This window comes from Pinus tabuliformis, chromosome 2_2 (assembly GCF_031772625.1).
Source record: "Pinus tabuliformis cultivar Carrire ecotype Pingquan chromosome 2_2, CPIR1, whole genome shotgun sequence".
Classification (NCBI taxonomy): Eukaryota; Viridiplantae; Streptophyta; class Pinopsida; order Pinales; family Pinaceae; genus Pinus; species Pinus tabuliformis.
In genome coordinates this window covers 709,047,375-709,068,659 of record NC_142300.1, presented here as the reverse complement: position 1 = coordinate 709,068,659, position 21,285 = coordinate 709,047,375, and the positions used below count along the sequence as shown (strand labels likewise).

Genomic DNA, 21,285 nt, shown 5'->3' with positions numbered 1-21,285 from the left:
CCATATGATCCAAATGGTTGTATATATCCAATTTTAATGTTGATGGAAGTATTGATAAGTATAAATCTAGATTAGTTGCAAAAAGAGATTCACAAAAAGAGGGAATTGATTATGAAGATACTTTTGCACCTGTAGCTAAGTTGAACATAATTAGAATCATGATTACATTAGCTACAAAACATAATTGGAAAATGCATCAGTTAGATGTCAAATCTGCATTTTTGAATGGTGAGTTAAAAGAAAAAGTTTACTTAGTTCAACCTGAAGGGTTTGTAAAATAGGAACAAGAGCATTTGGTTTGCAGGTTAAAGAAATTTTTATATGGTTTGAAATAAGCACCAAGATATTGGTATGTGAAGATTGACTCCTTTATGAGAAGAAAAAGTGATCCTAACTTGTACATTAAGGAAGATGAAGATGAGAATGTTGCTTTGATATCTGTACATGTTGATGATCTTATCATAACAATAAATGCATCGAAGTTGATTGAATAAATTAAAATTCAGTTGTCACAGGTATTTGAGATGAAGGATCTTGGTGAATTGCATTATTGTTTAGGTCATGAAGTTTGGAGGGAATCTAACAAGACATTAATCACACAAAGAAAATATATAAGGGAAATGTTTAAAAGGTTCAATATGATTGAATGTAAGGCAATATCTACTCCTTTAGAATATAATGTTAAATTGTACAATGATGATGGAACCAAAGAGGTAGATGAAACTTTGTATCATCAACCCATGTGAAGTTTGAACTATCTCACCACTACGAGGCCAACTATAACATATTTTGTCAGCGTACTTAGTTAGTTCATCGCTAAGCCTTGTGAAAGCCACTAGAAAGAAACAAAGAAATTTCTTCAATATCTAAAAGGAACACTTAATTTTGCTATTATGTATACTAATGAATTTGATGTTGAGTTGGTAGATTATTCTAATTCTAACTGGGCTCGAAATCCAAATGATAGGAAATCTACTACTCATACATGTTTAATATAGGTTCAAGACCAATATCATGGAGCAACAAGAAACAATCAATTGTTTCCTTGTCATCCACTAAAGCCGAGTATAAAGCATTAAGAAGTGCTTCTTGCGAAGCAATATGGCTTAAAAAGATACTTCAAGATATTGGAGAAATATAGCAAGCACCTACAATAATTAGATGTGGCAATCAAAGAACTATCCAATTGGCAAACAATCCTATATATCATGCAAGGACAAAGCATATTGACACACAACATCATTTTGTAAGAGAAAAAGTGCAATCAAAAGAATTTGACTTATCATATTGTAATACAAATGAATATGTGGCTGACATATTCACCAAGCCTCTTGGAAAGGCTAAATTTGAAATTTGTAAAAGTAAGTTGTGTGTTGTAGAAAATCCAAATTATGTTGTAAACCGAGCTGAGATTTAGACCAGCATGCACGTTAACATGTAGGTCGTGATTAAGGGGAGGTGCCAAAATATTAATCACAATCACCACCATGACTATTTTGCAGTCAACGCTAGATGATTCATAATCAATAGTCCGCATGAGTCGATAAGAAATAAATTTCAGTCAACAAAGATCACTATTGACTCATTAGCTCATTCATGTATAAAATGCAGTGTTTGGGAATGAAATGATCAAGCTTTTGTTTTGTGTCTCCATCTTTGATAGAAAGGAAATTCTTCAAAATGATCACACATAGGCATAACAAACAGATTCTGTGCACAAATATCAGCATGGAATGGTGGAAAGGAAATTTTTCGAAATGCTCCTGTATCATTATTCATTAGCACGTGTTGCATGAAGAAGAGCATTTGATGTGTGAGACCAGTACTCTGTCACCAACCTCCTAAACAACGATCCTTCCCTCGCCATCAGTTTCAATGGATTATCACACTCCACCATCTCACCTGCATGTATTCAAAATCATAACAATTCAAATTAGGTACAAGTGAATTGATCTACTTTCATTACCATCCATTTCCTCGAGTACAACAAATTCAGTTGAAACTCGAAACCAATCCATGCATACAGCACATAAATAAGATACAATGATAGGGCCTTACCATCATTGATGGTAACAATCATGTCACTGTCCATAACAGTTGGTATCCTATGTGCAACAGTAATTACAGTGCAATCTGCAAATTCCTTTCTAATTATTGTTTGGAGAATGGCATCTGTAGCATTGTCTATTGACGTTGTTGCTTCATCCAGAAGAAGGACTTGACTTTTCCTTAGCAATGCACGTCCCAAACAAAATAATTGTTTTTGCCCAACACTCCAATTATCTCCATCACTGGCCACTGCATTTTATTGATGTCTTAGAGCCACAAAAAACTTCCAAATCTAGCATCCAAATTCTTGGTCAAAGAATTTTATTGCATTCAAAAATATATATTTACTACAAAATTTACCTATTGCATCTAAGCCATCCACCTTCCCCCTTACATTGTCTCCAAGATGACACTTGTTCAGAACCTTAATCAAAGCAGAAAATAAATTCAGAGCATTATTTAATTTTTCATTCTGCATATGATAAACTCAGTTAGAGATTATGTTGAATAGAATTTACATACTTCCCAAATTGTCAACTCTGAGTGCTCAGATAATGGATCTAGGTTGAAGCGAATAGTTCCTTGAAAAAGAGTTGGCTCTTGAGGAATAATCCCAAGGCGCAACCGCAAATCATGCAGTCCAATAGAGTTAATATCCAAACCATCGATAAGGATTCTACCACCGGCAGGTTCAACTAAACGAAAAATAGCACTAATGAGAGTTGTTTTCCCACTTCCTGTTCGGCCAACAATGCCAATCTTTTTCCCTCCTTCAAATGTACATGTAATGCCCCGTAAAACAAGTGGACTGTTGGATCTATATCTGATCTGCACACATATCAAATATGTTTGACTGAAAAGATCATTAACCATTCAAATTTATAATTTAAACACAGTCATCTTGTTAGAAAACACAACTCAGATACCTTCAAGTCTTGTAATTCCACCTTCCCATGCGAGGGCCAATTATCTGTTGGTCTGTGATCTTCTACAACGGCCGGTGCCTCACTAGGAATGTGCATGTACTGTTTGATGCGTTCTACAGAAACAATGTAGTTTGCAAGTGTACATTGGTTTTGAATACTTTGAACAAACGATCTGTTCAATGATAGACCATAAGAGAAGGCCATCCCAACGAAACCTGCAGCAGTTAAAATTGTTAGGCACGAAACCTGCACCAGTTCAAAAGCGTCCAGTAACAGCAGAAATCACTCGCAGGTGACATTTAGTTTCATTGTTCATACCAGGATTGATGCTGCCCTTTGGGAGTAGAACCATAACAAGTGCAGAGGAGCAAAGAACAGTTGCATTAAGCACCTCCAGACGCTGAATCAGCCATTGGATGGCTGAGAAACTGTGGAATAAGGGGCTCGAATTTTTGTCAATAAGGTCTAAGTTCTTCTTCAAGAACTGATCCTCAACCCTGAAAGCCCTAATGGTCATTGTTCCTGCTATGGACTCGCCAAAATGATTTGCAATAGGTGATTTCGTTGTACCATTCAGTCTCGTCAATTCTTTAGCAGAAGCAAAATAATATTTCTGATTAAATTGAACAAACAAAAAAGCAGTTATAATTTCTCACAATATTGACAGTCAAGTAAAGAGTCTTCCCACAAAACTTGTGTGAATTAGAGGTTTACCTGGAGTTGAAAGCCCAAATAAATCAATGGAATCGCTGCAAACAAAACTTGCCATGTTACAACAGCCACGACTCCAAGATTGCTGTAAGCTTGCATGGTAGATGACATGCACAGCATAAAGCTATTAGGAATGTTTACATCAAGAATGCTGAAATCCGAAGAAACCTGGAAAAGGAGATGAAGAAATAAATGGCTGTAGCTTTCTACCCTTAAATTTATATTAAATTTCACTTTCTGTTAAAGTGCGAAAAGGAAAAAAGGAAGCCTATGGTGATTACGTAAAAAACTTACTCTGCTAAGAACTCTTCCCGACGGAGTTGCATCAAAGAATGCCATTGGTGCTCGGAATAAAGAAGTCAGAAGCTCAGAAAAGAAAGACTTTGATGCCTCAAGCCCCATAATAATGCGGAAGAGTGACGGAAGGAACAAGAAAAATACAGATGTGAACCCAATGGATGAGTACACTATTATTAACCTTAATGCGCTGATTTGAGGACTTTGCACTTTAGCAGCCATCCAAGTATTTCCTAATAGCCGCCCAAACAAAAATATAAGATTACTAAGACAGGCACATGAAAAATATAAGAAACCTTTGTTCTGTTTCAAATAGTCAATGTATGGCTTCAGGCCAGTGTCCCCAACTTCCTTCTCTTCCCTTCTAACTAGCTGTTCCCCGTTAGAAGCTATATTTGAAATCAGTTGTTGTTTCTGTGACTTGCTGCTTTGAATATCTCTCTCTTCGTTGACAGGTTCAGCTTTTGTGGATGCCTTTGTGGCTGCTGATTCATTGGAACCAACAGTGTTCTTGTGTGCATTCACAAGGTCCCTAAATGCCTCACTTGAGACTAACAGTTCCTGATATTGCCCGGCTTGATGAATCTCACCGTCCAACATCAGCTGCAAAAGAGAAAAAATTTTAGTGTAGAAATTCTAACAAAAGAAGGCCAAAACTATTAGCGTTAAAAAATATGATAATGTTGCAGAAAATATTTTTAATGTGACATCGATCAGAAAACATGCCATAAGGGTGTTTACAAGCAAACAAACAGCTTCCACATGACTAGGATAACAGTTTACTAACCAGAATAGCATCAAATGCCGGGAGAAAATCAACTTGGTGTGTTACGAGGATTACTGTCTTTTTTGACAGTGCTCCCATTATATATTCCTGCACACCAAAATTTGTGATCAATAGAATATAAAATATTAAGAAGCTAAGAAAACTAAATGATTGTTATAGAAAGATGAAATATACAAAGTTATTATTAGTTATATAATAATTTCAAATGTATTTGAGATTAGACTTTTGTGATTCATATTTATTTTTTAATTAACTTTCAGATAATCACATCAACATCAACAATATTTGATGATTTACTTAAAACTAAGTAAAAATTTCAAACATTTTATATCAAAAGGAAATGACCCTATTAACCAAGTTTGTAGCAGTATGAGCATCAACAGCACTGAAAGGATCATCCAAAAGATAAATATCAGAATCTTGATATAAAGCACGGGCAAGCTGTATCCGCTGTTTCTGGCCACCACTGAGATTGACACCTCTTTCTCCTATTTCAGTTAGATCACCAAAGGGAAGATTCTGGATATCTTTATCCAGCGAAGACTTGAGGATAACCTCCTGATATTTGTCCTCCATGGGACGTCCAAATAATATGTTGTCTCGTACCGTTCCTGTTTGAATCCATGCAGTCTGAGAAACATATGCGAGGGTGCCACAGACTTGCAACTGCAGAGGCAGGGCTGAGTATAATGAGAAAAAAAAATCCACTAATATAAATGGTTGATAATGTTAGGTTAAGGAGGTAAATAATCCATACTTACTCCGAGAACAGAACCAGGTTGCTAATGTACTGTCAAAGAGGGGAATCGATTCAGAATCAGGTAAGTATCATTTCGAGGCATATGTACAAGACAGACTTATGAATACTGGGTATATTAATACTAATTAGGAAATTCATTCCAGAGAAATGTTGAAATCGTAATTTCAACGCAGACGCCAGAAACCGTCGGGCAAACCTGCCGGAGAGTTCTCGGGCCAGTTTCCAGCGAAGGGAATCTCCGTACTCTTCAACCCGAGAAAATTTGGAGCCGCCACGTGTTTCTGACCTGACGTAACGCAACGTCACGTTCTCGGGAGGTAAACTTCAGCAGTTGTATGGTTTCCGATATCAACCTCCGCCGTCCGATCTCCTTGCGTGTTGTCAGCCGTCGATCCTTGAAGGTGCACGGGCCTGCGTAAATTCAATGCATTGCGTGGTGTGTGAGTTTTGGTTGACCGCCGAGAATGGAGGAGTTAATGTTTTTAATGCTTTACGTAATTTTTTTGGTGGCCCTCTTAAATGGTTATGGGCACATACGATATATATTTTTTTATATATGTTTTTTATATATGCTATGTAAGAGAGTGTGAGGTGAGGAGTTTTTTTTATGGTGTATTGTGGCTGTGGGAATATATAGTAATGTGCCTGCGCACAACTTTTTTATGTGATGGTGTTATGTGGTGGCTACGCACAGTGTGTGCGATTTTTGTAAATGCACAGCAGTGCATAAAAACCAGTTGCTAGTTGCTCATTGTAAAAAAGAGCGTGTAGTGTGAAAGAAGAAAATGCACAGTAGTGCATGAAGAAAAGAAACGAAGTGGAGCGCATGTGTTTTGAGTAAGTTTTTTTTGGGTTGGATTTGCATTGAAATGCAAATGAAAAGAGCGCTCAGGTATTTTTTGAGATTGTGAATGTAATGTAAAGTTTACTGTATGTGTAAAATATTTTTACAGCAGTATGTGTAAAAATAGTTTTACACCAGCAAATGCAAAAATGGGTTTTACTGCAGTAAACCCAACACAGTAATTTCTCAGGTGAAAACAGAGTTTTGATGGGTGAAAGTTTTTGGAAAATCCCTCTCAGCAAAGAGGATGAATGTGTATCAGGCATGTATTTGTATAAGGCATGTATTTAAATCAATAGAAGTGTTTTTGTGACTGTGTAATGCTGTGTTCTGAGTTAATTTGTTTTTAAAGGCTTCCCTGTGCAAAAGGTCCTGGAACAGTGGAAACAGAGCATTGGCTCTGTGGTGTCTGTGTGTTTGGTTTTTGGTATTTTCTCCAAAAAAAAAAAAAAAATATCCCCAACAGTGGTATCAGAGCTAGTCCAGGCTCCTTGATGGTGACAGAGCTGGTTCAGGCTCTTTAAAAGTGTCAAGGAAGCTGAAGGAAAGACTTTTGTTGCAGCAGCAGTAAAGCTTCTCCAGCAGTGTGAAGTTTCAGCCAAAGGGATTCAGGTATTTCTCAAGTTTTTGAGTTATTATTGAAGGAACAGTCAGTGATTTAAAAGAAAACACAGTCAAGTATTTAAAGCCTAGATAAGAATGGCAAGGTCAAAGAAGAAAGCCTCCAGGGCTGTTAAAAATGTGTCTCCCTCCTCTACTAAACTAGAAGGGAATCTATTTGAAAGCATTGTATTTGAGGTTCCAAAGTTTGATGGAAACTTTGATGTATGGGAAATAATGATGAGGGCTTTCCTAATGTCTGAGGGGATTGAAGTCTGGGAGTCAGTGATTGATGACAGCAAGATGGATAAAGAATCCATGGAGTATGATGCACAAGCAGCAAAACTAATCTTGGATGGACTCCCTGATTCAGTGAAGAAGAATCTAGGAAGATATTCATCAGCAAAGGAGATATGGGACAGACTGCATGACCTTCATGCAAAGGGAGCACTGACCATGACAATGAGTCAAGAAGAACCCATCATAGAAGCTGAAAATGAAAAGCTTGAACTTATCAAGCTTCAAGTAAGAGAAAGGGATGAAGAGCTTGCCAAGCTTAAGAATGAGCTTGATCAATGCAAGAAGAAACATCATGAAGAAGTCATATCCATGACAAATCAGCTGAATAATGCAAAGAAGCAAGCAGATGTCTTGACAAGTGAACTTGAACAAAGACAAAAGAGAGTGAACAAACTTGTGGAAGAGATTGGACAGTACAAGGTAGAGGTCTCCTCCCTTAAGTCCGAACTACAAGAAGCCAAGAAGCAGGCACAAGGAGCTGAAAAGAAAGTGAAGAGCAGTCAAGCAAAAGATGAAGAAATCTCCAAAATGAAGACAGATATTATCTCTTTCAAAGTAGTAGCAGCTGAAGCTATTCGCAGCAAGGAAGAAACTGAGGGACAACTAGCAAAGAAAAATAATGAATGTGAAAAGTTAGAAGAAGAGATTGTCCTCCTCAGGAAGAAGGTTGAAGGGATGAACAAGATGATGAAGAGCTCTCAAGCTCTAGATGACATGCTCAGCTATCACAGATCTCCATCTGATAAATCAGGACTTGGGTATGTAGCTGAACCCTCAAACAAGGATGAGGATGCTTTAAGCAAAGAAGATGTGAAGAAGCCAGAAAGAGATGGTGATGCTCCTAGTTCCAGCAAAGGCAAGGAGAAAAATGAAGGCAGCAATAGTAGAAAATCAGCTCCAAGAAGAAATGTAGCTGATGGCAAAAAGGCAAGAGGCAATGGTGATCTTCAAAGGATCTCAAGGCAGCAAGGCTTCAGAAGTGCATCAAGAAAACCTCCATCTCCCAGGTACCAAAATTCATTTTATGGTTATTGTTATGCTTGCTCAAATTTTGGTCATATGGCAAAAGACTGTAGAGCATTTCATGGAGATAAATGTTGTGGTCCCCGAAAATCTCCAAGAAACAATTTTAGAAGAAATCATGAAATGTTATTCATGAAAAATGTTGAATGTTTCAAGTGTCATAACATTGGGCATATGGCACGAGACTGTAACTTGACATGGGCACCTATGCAAGCTAGACCCATGGAAAAGAAGAAAGTTACACAAGTATGGAGAAGAAAAGAAATACAGTGTGAAAGCCCCTTAAGCAACGCAGCTGATCTAAGTTTGTTTTGAGAAAACTTGCCAAAAGAAGACAAGCATACATTAAAGGGGAGCTTGTAATTTTTTATTTGCTGAACTGTATTAACAGTCATTTGTTGATGGAGGATGTATTGCAGCGCAGCAGTTGCAAATGAAATCTTTGTTAATCCCTCTGAAAGGTAATATGCAGCAGTGATGAAATCAACAATGTTTTTGCTTTGTTTTTATGCAATATGCACAGAAATGCATAAAGAATAAAAGATGGCAGCGCTGAAATGTAAAGAGCAGCAACGAGATAAGAGAAAAATGCAAAGCATGGAGACCCTCACAGCAGTGGGAAGATAGAGCATAAGACAACAGTTTGAAATTTTTTTTGAGCACATGGATTAGAATGAACAACAGTTTAATTTTTTTTATGCAATGCAGCATGCAAAGAAATGCATAAAGAAAAACAGGGACAGCAGATTTTTAATGCACACTGGATGTATAAGAATGTGTGTGGCAGCAGAAAGCCAAAGGAATTGCACAGTAGTGCATTGTGTAAAAAAAATGAAGACTAAGATTGTGTGAAGCAAGAGTGCATGAGAAAAGGCAGCAGCCTGTGTTATTTTTTTGTGGAGAATGAAGTGCCAAGAGTATGGGCACAGCAGTATGATGAAACAAAAGGCAGCCATAGTGCAAATTGCAGAGGCAACGCAGCAGCAAATAAAAACCCAGTGATGACAGTCTATGGTTATGGGTATGGACAGCAGTGAATATGAAAAATGCAACAGCAAGAAGTTATGGACAGCAGCATGATGGCAAGAAGGAGAAGCACACAGCAATGCAAATGTGAAAAATGCAGCAGCAAGAAGTTTTGAACAACAGCACATGCAAAAGAAATTTTCCTTACAGCACTAAAGGTAAATGTAATGAATTTGTTGTTCATTGAATTGAAATGCAATATATGCAACAGCAGTGAATGTAAGAAATATTTACACACAACAATGTAAATTTGTAAATTGGGACAGTGTAATTGTTCCAGAAAAGACAGAGTATTTGTCTTTGAAAAGTGCAGAAGCAGTGCAAGTGTAGACACAGCAGTGTGAGGTAGACGCAGCAAAGAAGATGGCACAATAGTGCAGCAGAGAACATACAGCAGCATAAAAGAACATTGTAATGAGTTTGCACACATAGCAGTGCAATGATTGTTTGTTTTGGAACTGCATTTGAAGCAGTCATTTGGTGAAACCCTCTATTAAAGAGGAAGGTGCTTTTCAGCACAGTCATTTGGTGAATCCCTCAGTCAAGAGGAAGGTGCTTTTCAGCACAGTGTCATGGTGAATCCCTCTATCAAGAGGATGATGCTTTTCAGCATAGTCACAGGTGAATCCCTCTGTCAAGAGGAAGGTGCTCTTCAGCACATTGTTATGGTGAATCCCTCTGTCATGAGGAAGGTGCTCTTAAGCACAGTTTCAGGTTAATCCCTCTATTGAGAGGAAGACAACTTTGTTTGTTTGTGAACTGCATCAGAAGCAGTTGGTGAATCCCTCTATGTGAGGAAGATATTCTTGTAACAGCAGTTAGTGAATCCCTCTATGTGAGGAAGTGTTTGGGTAAGATTGAATGCCCAGCTGTTGAAATTAAAGGGGAGTGTTGAAATCGTAATTTCAACGCAGACGCCAGAAACCGTCAGGCAAACCTGCCGGAGAGTTCTCGGGCCAGTTTCCAGCGAAGGGAATCTCCGTACTCTTCAACCCGAGAAAATTTGGAGCCGCCACGTGTTTCTGACCTGACGTAACGCAACGTCACGTTCTCGGGAGGTAAACTTCAGCAGTTGTATGGTTTCCGATATCAACCTCCGCCGTCCGATCTCCTTGTGTGTTGTCAGCCGTCGATCCTTGAAGGTGCACGGGCCTGCGTAAATTCAATGCATTGCGTGGTGTGTGAGTTTTGGTTGACCGCCGAGAATGGAGGAGTTAATGTTTTTAATGCTTTACGTAATTTTTTTGGTGGCCCTCTTAAATGGTTATGGGCACATACGATATATATTTTTTTATATATGTTTTTTATATATGCTATGTAAGAGAGTGTGAGGTGAGGAGTTTTTTTTATGGTGTATTGTGGCTGTGGGAATATATAGTAATGTGCCTGCGCACAACTTTTTTATGTAATGGTGTTATGTGGTGGCTACGCACAGTGTGTGCGATTTTTGTAAATGCACAGCAGTGCATAAAAACCAGTTGCCAGTTGCTCATTGTAAAAAAGAGCGTGTAGTGTGAAAGAAGAAAATGCACAGTAGTGCATGAAGAAAAGAAACGAAGTGGAGCGCATGTGTTTTGAGTAAGTTTTTTTTGGGTTGGATTTGCATTGAAATGCAAATGAAAAGAGCGCTCAGGTATTTTTTGAGATTGTGAATGTAATGTAAAGTTTACTGTATGTGTAAAATATTTTTACAGCAGTATGTGTAAAAATAGTTTTACACCAGCAAATGCAAAAATGGGTTTTACTGCAGTAAACCCAGCACAGTAATTTCTCAGGTGAAAACAGAGTTTTGATGGGTGAAAGTTTTTGGAAAATCCCTCTCAGCAAAGAGGATGAATGTGTATCAGGCATGTATTTGTATAAGGCATGTATTTAAATCAATAGAAGTGTTTTTGTGACTGTGTAATGCTGTGTTCTGAGTTAATTTGTTTTTAAAGGCTTCCCTGTGCAAAAGGTCCTGGAACAGTGGAAACAGAGCATTGCTTCTGTGGTGTCTGTGTGTTTGGTTTTTGGTATTTTCTCCAAAAAAAAAAAAAATATCCCCAACAAGAAAAGGTTGTTCCTGGTGAAATTGTTGATAAAGAAGAACTGAACAGGGAACTGCTTTCTATTTTGTGGATAAGTAGAAAATAGTTACAGTCGTATAGATAAGAGAGGGAATATATGCAAACAGAGGCATTGGCAGGGGAATTAGAGATATTTTGTATAAGAAATATGGGAAAATAGAAACCGTCACTGACCGGGAATCTAAGAGAAAATGTATGGAAACCTATAGAGAATGTACTCTCTTTTTAGTGATGAAAAGAAAGCGTTGAAAAAAAAAAAAAATCTGTACTCACTCTGCCCCTCAGCTTCGGTACTTCTCCAACCATTGCAGCTAAAAGAGTTGATTTTCCGGATCCAACTTCTCCACAAATTGCCAATTTTTGGCCATGTTTGACCTCCATATTTATGTTTCTCAATGTGGGCATTGATGAACTGGAATCCCAACTGAATGTTGCAGAATTGATAACAAGAGAGTTGTCAGAGTTCTGACGAAATACCCCCTCAACCACCCGATCCTGTAATTCTGTAGCCTCGAGAAAGTTGATGATACGACTTAATGAGACCTTTGCTTGAATGAAAATAGCAATTGTATCAGGAATTAGTCTAATTGGTTCTTGAACGAGGCGCAAGGTGGCTATGAATGTGAAAACGTTGCTTGGAGTAAGAGGAATATTAAGAAAATAGCAGGATACAAAAGTTGCAGTTGAAACCAAAACGGGAGTTGACCAAGACAAGAACGCACTGTAGGTTCTTCGAAACTGAACCGCGGAGAGAAATTTGAACTCTACCTCGCGCAGCTTCTCAATATTTTCTTTGAAAGCTTCCTCCCATGCATGCAATTTCAGTACTTTCATACACACCAGAGCTTCTGTGGTAGCCCTTAACCGCTGATCCTGGGCTGACATGAGTTCAGTTTGAAACTTCTGCTGTAACTTCGCTAATGGAGAGTTACAAAGCATGGTAATGATGATAACTGCCAAGGCTGAAAGTGTTGCCCATCCAATTGCATAGACAAGGATGCTTAAACCAAATATAAGCTGGAGTACTGTAGTCCAAGTCTGATGAAACGAGAAGGGAAATTCCCCAATACGGTAAGCATCTACTGCCATATAATTCATGATTTCTCCTGCTGAATGCACCTGTTTAGCTTCATTGGACAACTTTAGTTGTTTTTGATAGATTGCTGCAATGATTGAAGAGCGCATTTGCAGACCAATCCGTTCAGTGCCAAAATACCATTGCCTTTGAGATATGGACTCTATTGCCTTGGCAATAAAGAGTGTTCCTACCAAAATAAAACCTTCGTATTTGAATGATTGTCTACCTTCTGAAAATCCAATAAAGGCGTTCAGAAGAAGCGGTCCAGAAGACAGAGTAACTATATTGAGAAGAGCATAGAACCCTGTCCTTGCCAGATTTTTCCGGTGACAACTAACCAGAGCCCAGAAAACTGTTTGACTGGCACATGGGTTTTTCCGTTTTTGCCTAACCAGTTCTTCTGTAAATATTGTATAACTATTCTTTGCTTGATCATCTCCACACACACAAGGCAGATCATCTTCTTCTAGAGGCCTCTTTATTCCTTTGGACAAAAGAGAATTCAACCACCAAAATGTCATCCTGCTGAAGAATCCAGCCTTGGCAAAAGGAGTCACATTGGAATTTAACTTCAACAGCATCTGATTTTCCTCGGAAAACCTTTGGCTGGAATCGAGAGGCCCATAATTTCGGTAAATCCTACTTAGAAAAATTTCTGACAGAATACCACCCTCTGAATACTTCAAATCCTCTTTCACAGCACTAATGAGCATCAAACAACATGCTGGCCACGAAAGAAGGGAGAGAATGGTCCCATAGGAAAGCTCTCTATCATTGATGAAATTCAGCCCAGCTGAAACACCGTCCACTGTTCCAAGCAAAAATGACACGATCCACCAAACACGCACAAATCTCGTCATGGAGCGTTTTAACCCTCTTGTGACTGTTAATCTGAGAGTAAACCATGCTAATCCTTGTACTAAAAGTACAAGCCATTCATGCAAGGGAGTTAAATGAGATCCACTGCCTAATTTCTCTTGTAAAAACCAAATCCCCAGTCCCAAATTAATCGCACCCAATATAATATTTATCACTGCAACACATTGGCGAAATGGCTTTTGAGGTTTCACTTTGCTCAGTATGCTTCTCCGCCTTGCCCAGTTGATGAGAATAATGGACCAGAATGTCAGCAAGAAGACTAAATATGTGATTGTGATCAGAGCATGTTCGCTGCACGAGGAAAAAAGGAAGGTGTGTAGTAATTCAGAGCTGAAAGATAGGGGTAAACCGCAGCTCTCTTCACAGTTTTGAGCAGGGGACGATGAATTTGGGGGGCCACAAAAATTGCTCCAGAGCTCTAGGTTTGATAAATCAATTCAATGAATGGAAATCAAAAAGCAAATATTAGAAGTTGTTAACAAATTTCAACTATCAAAACAATCTTAGAAACATATAGATATCAGATTATAAATATGCAGCCATGCTAGACATTTTAGGTTAGGATGTTTTAGTAAACTTGAGTTGGTTAAGTTATTGGTCGTTTTCATGCTCCAGATAAATTGATACTCGAGTGGGATCCCAGCAATGATGTTTTTAAACACCACCATTACTCTTTTAGTGATCCTAACATTTTATTGTGAAATCCTTGTGATTTTTACACAATAAAAAACAAACAAAGATAGTTGTTAAATGAAAAATATAATCAAATTAATGAACTTACCTGTAAATATCGCCATGCTTGTTTTCTAAACCAGGTCCTAGTACATATACTTGATGGATTTTGATTTAGAACCAGGTCACCCACGTTCTCACTGTGGCTGCTTAGGAGGTCTGCACTGGCTGCTTACGTATTATTAATGGGGTTAGCGTATCATATTCTCCTCGGAAGAGGTCGTAAAATAAGTACACCATTCACTGCAGGAATTGGTAAGCTCTTTCATTTGTTCAGTTCATGAACATCCTACTTCCGCAGTATTCTCTATGCTCCCCGACTTTCCTAATCGGTTATTCAAGACAATTAGCCCACTGGGAAAAACTCTTATCAGCCAAAAGAATTGAAGTTAGCCGAATCAGACTAGAAACCATACTCCTTCACACAGTATTCAAGTCAGCCACAACAGGTCTCTTCAGCCTCTATACTGATCACTTTAATGCAGTGATACTATTTTATACAGGAAAAAATGCACTGATCCAATGCAGTGTTATGAAGCCCGCCACAGCAGATCCGAATATTCCCATTTAAAACAGTGCTGACCCTGAAGGGAACGTGGAGGGCTCTTGCTGGCAGGTGATTGGATAGACGAAAACAGAGTAAAAAATTACTGCCATGAGATGTCATGGGCGATGATTTGTCTTGGAATACAAAAACAAGAATTCACAAGTCAGACAAAAATTGAGATCATCACCCCCAAAAAGAAAAGCCAAAACTTGTAATAGTTAGACAATCAATTAAAAAAAAAATCCAAAAATAGTTAGACAATCAATTTAAAACACTGTTAAATGTTTTATTTATTCATATTTTAATTCAAATTATTGTGTTAATTTCTTTATTTAGAAGTAAACATTACCAACTCAGGTGGATTTCAATCGGAAATGAGCTACACACCATTTTATTATCAAATTGTCTATCGTTCCGTCATAACTGCCATTGGCATGCTGCAACTCTGCTGCCCAAAACCAGTGCAGATTGTCAATCAACTTTGATTCCAATTCCATTGTTCTATCATAACTTCCAATTGCTGGCTGCAACTCTATTGCACAAAAGAAATGAAGATTATTTGAGATTCCTAACAAGAAGTTGATGAAGCTGTGAATGATAATAGTAAAATTGGAAACATTTCTTGATTCGGATCTTTATCTTGATTGCAGTTTAAAAAAATATTGTGGAATTAATTAACCTCACAACAGTCCAGCATCCGAGATATTCCAAAAACTTACTACCAAAATAGGTTCAGCATCTTGACTGAGAACATAGGTATTCCGATTCATTTCTTGCTCACCTGGACCCGACCTGTTATATCTCCCATCGCTGCCTTCCCAAGACACGCCGCAAATTTAAAATATCTCCAAGAACGTACTACCAAAATAAGTTAAGCATCTTGACTGAGAACATGGATATTCCAATTCATTTCTTGGTCACCTGGACCCGACCTGTTATATCTCCCGTCGCTGCCTTCCCAAGAGACACCGCAAATTTAGAATATCTCCAAGAACGTACTACCAAAATAAGTTAAGCATCTTGACTGAGAACATGGATATTCCAATTCATTTCTTGCTCACATGGACTCGACCTGTTATATTTCCCATCGCTGTTCGCAAGAGACATGCCGCAAATTTAAAAACCCAAAAACTTCCGATCAAAGACATGCCCAATGAGTGTTCAAAATTGAACACGTCACAGCACGTTGAGACCCCTCTAGCACGTCAGAGAAGTGCTCAGCAAAATTACGCGTCAAAAACACATTTTAATTTTGATTTCTACCAGTTTTTAAAAAAATTTAACTAACATTATAAGATTCCCTGGGCTACTCGTCCGTCGCACATTTCTGAAAATTACGGGAGATTTATTATTCCTGTAGCTGAAAGCCTGGACGCTCAGACTCGTCCTCTCTACCCGTAATTTTTAACTTATTTGCGTGGTCAACCAATAAAATATATCAGTGCGCCGTGCGCCGCTTCACAGAAATTTCATGAACATCACAAAGGTTGTAGATTGTAGATTGATTCGCAGAGGATATAATAGAATTTGATGGGTAAATTATTTGTTACATGATTTTTTAGATTTTTTTAAACAGTTTGAAATTTCATAAAATTGTTAAAAAATTTGAAATTGTAAAAATAAGCAAGTAAAATATGAAAACGGTAAAATTTAACTAATAAAATCTGTTTTGAAATTCCAACGCCTGTAAACTTGAATCAATCGAACCAATGACGTAATTATAACTTATGGCTTGAGTCGAAGCAATGGCATAAATGATAATTAATACGGATGTATTGCAGCTTCCCTGAAATTCTGCAATCCGGATAAGCTCGATTAATCAATGATAATAATAATAATAAAACATATCACTCTATTGTCACGCAGGAATTTCACGGCCGTAATGTCACCAAATGTCATTGAGTGAGTAAACGATGTGGGGAGCTTATAAATTTATTTTACGCATTATAATTTTTGTTTTAACTTTAAACGAATAACTTATATCCACCAGATTTGTGCTGCAGACTGTCGTCCTGAAATTCGGATGAAAATAACATTTTTAGTTTTAATTTTTTCAGCAAAAGCAGACCGCCACAATACATGACCACGTTCCAACTTACTTTGTTAAGTTGTGTGGATGAACCGAAATTGCTTCCACTGATGGACATTTCACCGCGTCGATGTCGATTTTGAAATGCACGTCTAAGGCGGATGAACATCAACACGTTTGCTCACTGCATTTATTCCTCTTCACCACCACATTTACTGTATCAATGCCGGTTAGTGAAACACAATGAAATTCGAAATCATTATATCTCAGCGATTTTTATACAGCTATAATGCAGGATGTTTATATAAACAAACATATCAGCTCAAGATTTATGTTATCGGCACTGAGATAAAGATAACATTTCCCAGAAAGCTAGCCACCATGTACATATCCATTGAATTTCCTGCTCCTATGCTCTCCCGTGAAGTAAATGGGACTCACTGGTCCCTGCAATCAAGAAACATTTAATGCCTAAGATACAGTTAAAAAATGCCTAATGTGTGTCTAAATATAATCTTCTCCAAGATGAGCAGCAAGATTCAGGCTCGTGGGGGTAAATCTGACAGGAACTTTGAGAAATAATTAATTGCTAAGAATATTAGAGAAACCCTATTCCATCAAGAACTCAACAGGTCGAATAGCACAATGTGCCCATGGGAGGCAAGGGCACCGACATGTCCTTCAAAACGAATGCACCTTATTATGATCTGTTCAAGGGGAGATGGATGTGTTCAAGGGGAGATGGATGTATGATAAATTATATGTTTTGTATCTACCTAGGTCTTGCTCTTATGTTAGCATTGATTTCCATTATCGAAGAATGGTAGATTGGATTCCAATTAAGAAAGATACAGATGGCAGGTTCAAGGTTGTGAATTTCCAAGGTGTTCGCAGCGCTGGGTTGAATATATCTGTGGTTGAATCAGTAGTTTGTTGCTTTTTCTCAAAATGTTTCTAGATGATGTTGTGTTGAGAGAAAAATTGTTATTGTATGTGGGATACTCTATAAATCACAACTAATGAGAATTTATGTTTTTTGACATGAAAATTATAGTGCTTTACTATTAATTCAATCATAAATACTAGCATATGAAACATATATACAACCACATTTTCCAATGTGGTTGATATACGGATAGAATTATATCAACCACATTAATAATTATTATGGACATTTAGGATTACTAATAACTATATAAATATTATCAACAAATTTAGAATTATTAATAACTATATAAATATTAACCACCACATTATTTATATGGTTTATTATATTAATATTATATCTCAATTTCACAACCTTTGTTACAATACTGACCTTCCTAGCCTTTTACAATGCCAAAATTATAGTGAACTTGGGAGGCTTCTCTCCAAGCTTTTTGAGCATAGGAATAAAATCTTAAATCAAAATAAATAATTTGTCTTTTTAGGTCCGATAGATCATTATTTGGTCTCAGCGGACGTTAACCACCACCACCACCACCATCATCATCATCATCATCATCATCATCATCATCATCATCTCCTAATATATATTAATTAATAATAAAAATAGCTCATAATAATATTACATTATCATTATATTATTATAATAATATAAAATTATAAAAAATATAATAATAATAATATCTTATTATAATATTATAATAATATTATATTATTATTATAATAATATACAAATATAATTAATATTATAATAATAATATAATCAATATTATTATAATAATAACAATAAAGACCAATTATTTATTATTTATAATAGTTAATAACTGTACAAATAATAGCAACTATATTCTTTTATATTTATATATTTATGATTATTATATTAATATTATTATAATAATATCAACTCATAATAATATTAGTATTATTTTTTTTTCTGAGTAAAGACTATTCTATTAAGTAAAAGAAAAGAGAAAAATATTTCCAAAGAGGTAGCAACCTCTGAGGGGGCTAAAGCCAGCCCTCTGTCTGAAAAAATCCGGCCCTCGGCGCTTGACTGTTTGTTTACATAAATAAAACCGAGAGCCGAGGACTCAATATCCCTATACATCACCACCAAAAAGCACAAACAAGAGGACGATAGAGCATTACAATGACAAAAGGCTGACGAGGACATCAGCGGCAGCACAAAACCGCGTAACAAAAACCACCATTTTATCGGACCGCCATCGACCAACAAGCGGTTTCCGTAAGGACAAGCCCGATAAAGCCTCCTGTTGACGCGTGGCTTTCGCCTGACGTCATCAAGTCTGACTTTTCGGGGCGTAAAGTTCCGCCAAAAAAGGCCTTCCGAAATCCTCCTCCGCCGTCCGATCTTCTCCATCAATCCTCGCCGTTGATTGATTCTGCCCGAGGTGGTAACTCTGCATCATCGCTATTGGCCTTGCCCGGAGAACTGACCCACTCAATCATTACATTGTCTTCAACGTCTATAATACTACGCCCAGGAGGCATCACCGGATACAGAACAGTGCCGGAGAACTGCGCCGGTGCACCAAAAATGACCTCCTCGTGTGAGGAAGTTTGCTGACGACCTTCATCTTCTTCATGACCTTCATCTTGCTGCATCTCTGGAAGATTGGGGGTGACCTCTACCCTGCCTCCTTGAGTGTCCTTGGAATTCTGGGAGAGATTTCGATCAATTGAATGTTCGGCAGAGCCAGGAAGGTCATCTTCTTCCTCTGAGAAGATGACCGTGATAGTGGCAGAGATAGTAGGCTTGTGAAGCTTGCTCTTGAAAGTGTAGCGGGAGGTGTGGAAAGAACTGGAGTGGGATGGACCAGAGTGGTCGGAAGGTGGAGAAGCAGGTGAGACTGAAACAAGCCGGGAGATGCGTCGAGGAGCAGGACCTCCCCTTCCTCTAACCCTCCCCCGTGTGCCTGAATTTCTTCCCCTTCGGGAACCACCGCGAGGTCGAGCCATACTAGCAAGAAGAGGTAAGCAGATGAGGCCGACCTGTTGCAGGTTTCGGTGGAGCGCTGATGGCCTCCAAATGCTTGGCTCTGTACCTAACTCCTGTGAACCAATACGACCTGGGATATCTCTGCTAGAATGAGCCAGAGAGAGTGCCGGGCTCTGGGCAATTGATATAGATCTAGATCTTATCATCCTGAAGTACTTACCGCACTTGCTGTTCACCCAATTCCTCATTAATGGGACTTGATGCTCTGACAAAAGTCGCCTACTTGCTCTACGATGGCGTCCCACGCCGGCGTCGCTCGTACTGATCTCCTCCCTCAGCGTAGCTTGATAGCGTGCCGGCATTAATGAACCATAAATGCCCACCTTATGCCGCTTGCGCCAGCCTATCACCTCGCCCGCTACCATCTGCTCATGTAGTGACATTAACTTCTCATGTTGACACCCGCATCCGAGTAATAATATTAGTATTATTAATCATTATTATTATTATTATTATTTAGACTTTAGTATTTTTAATATTGATCTTAGGGTTTGTATAGATTGAATTAATTATTATCGGTATTTAAGATTATTAATAACTATATAAATATTAACAACAAAATTATTTATATATATTATTATATTAATATAATAATAATAATATAAACTCCTATAGAATATATATATATATATATATATATATATATAATAAAAATAACTCATAATAATATTAGATTATCATTATATTATTAAAATAATATAATAATATAAAATTAAAAAAAAAAAATCATAACAAGTATATTGTATTATTATTATTATAATAAAATATTATAATAATAATAATAATAACATATGATTATAATATTATATTATTATAATAATATATAAATATTATTATTATTATTATTATTATTATTATTATTATATAATCAATATTATTATAATATATTATTACAATAATAACAATAAAGACCAATTATTTATGATAATTAATAACTATACAAATAATAGAAACTATATTCTTATATATTTATGATTATTATATTAATATTATTATAATAATATAAACTATTATTATTATTATTATTATTATTATTCTTAAGCTTTAGTATTTTTAATATTTATCTTAGGGTTTGTATACATTGAGTTTGTAATATTAGTCCTTTTTGTTTATTATTACCTAAGGGTTTAATACTAAAATCCCAAGGGATTATGAATCAAGGGGAATAATATTAAACAAAAAAGATTAATATTATAAACCCAAGGAACTAATAAACCCAAACTCTTTAATATTATAAACCAAAGGAATTAGTGAACCCAACGATAAATATTAAGAACCTAAAAGATCAAGAAGCACATGGAATTGATATTACAAACACAAGAGAAACATAAAGATGACCATGGTTGATATTATAAACCCAAAGGATTAATAATAAAACCCCAAGGGATTATGAACCAAAGGAAATAATTTTAAACCCAAGGAACTAATATTATAAACCCAACATTGGTAAACCCTAATATAAACATGAGAAAGACTAAAATAAACATGGTTTATTTCCATGGTGAGAGAATCCTTGTCACAATGTGACATTCAACCATGCTTGGCCATGGTTGTCTTTGATTGACAATGGTTGACCATGATCGATATTATAAACCTAAGGGAATAATAAACCCAAGACATTGATATTATAAACCCCAAGGAATAATAAAAATAAGGGATTAATACA

At 37.0% G+C, this 21,285-nt stretch overlaps 1 protein-coding gene across 1 annotated transcript; it reads right to left on the bottom strand.

Moving 5' to 3' along the window:
• Positions 1-1,771: 1,771 nt before the first annotated feature.
• On the bottom strand, positions 1,772-14,143 carry LOC149194641 (ABC transporter C family member 10-like). The gene is made up of 12 exons (XM_089407743.1): positions 14,128-14,143; positions 11,663-13,764; positions 5,116-5,436; positions 4,771-4,857; positions 3,981-4,586; positions 3,690-3,854; positions 3,294-3,588; positions 2,976-3,190; positions 2,572-2,877; positions 2,410-2,473; positions 2,059-2,298; positions 1,772-1,902 (listed from the first exon to the last, which is right to left on the bottom strand). The coding sequence occupies exons 1-12, from the start codon at positions 14,141-14,143 to the stop codon at positions 1,772-1,774; spliced, it is 4,548 nt and encodes a 1,515-aa protein (XP_089263869.1).
• Between the last annotated feature and the right edge of the window lie 7,142 nt (positions 14,144-21,285).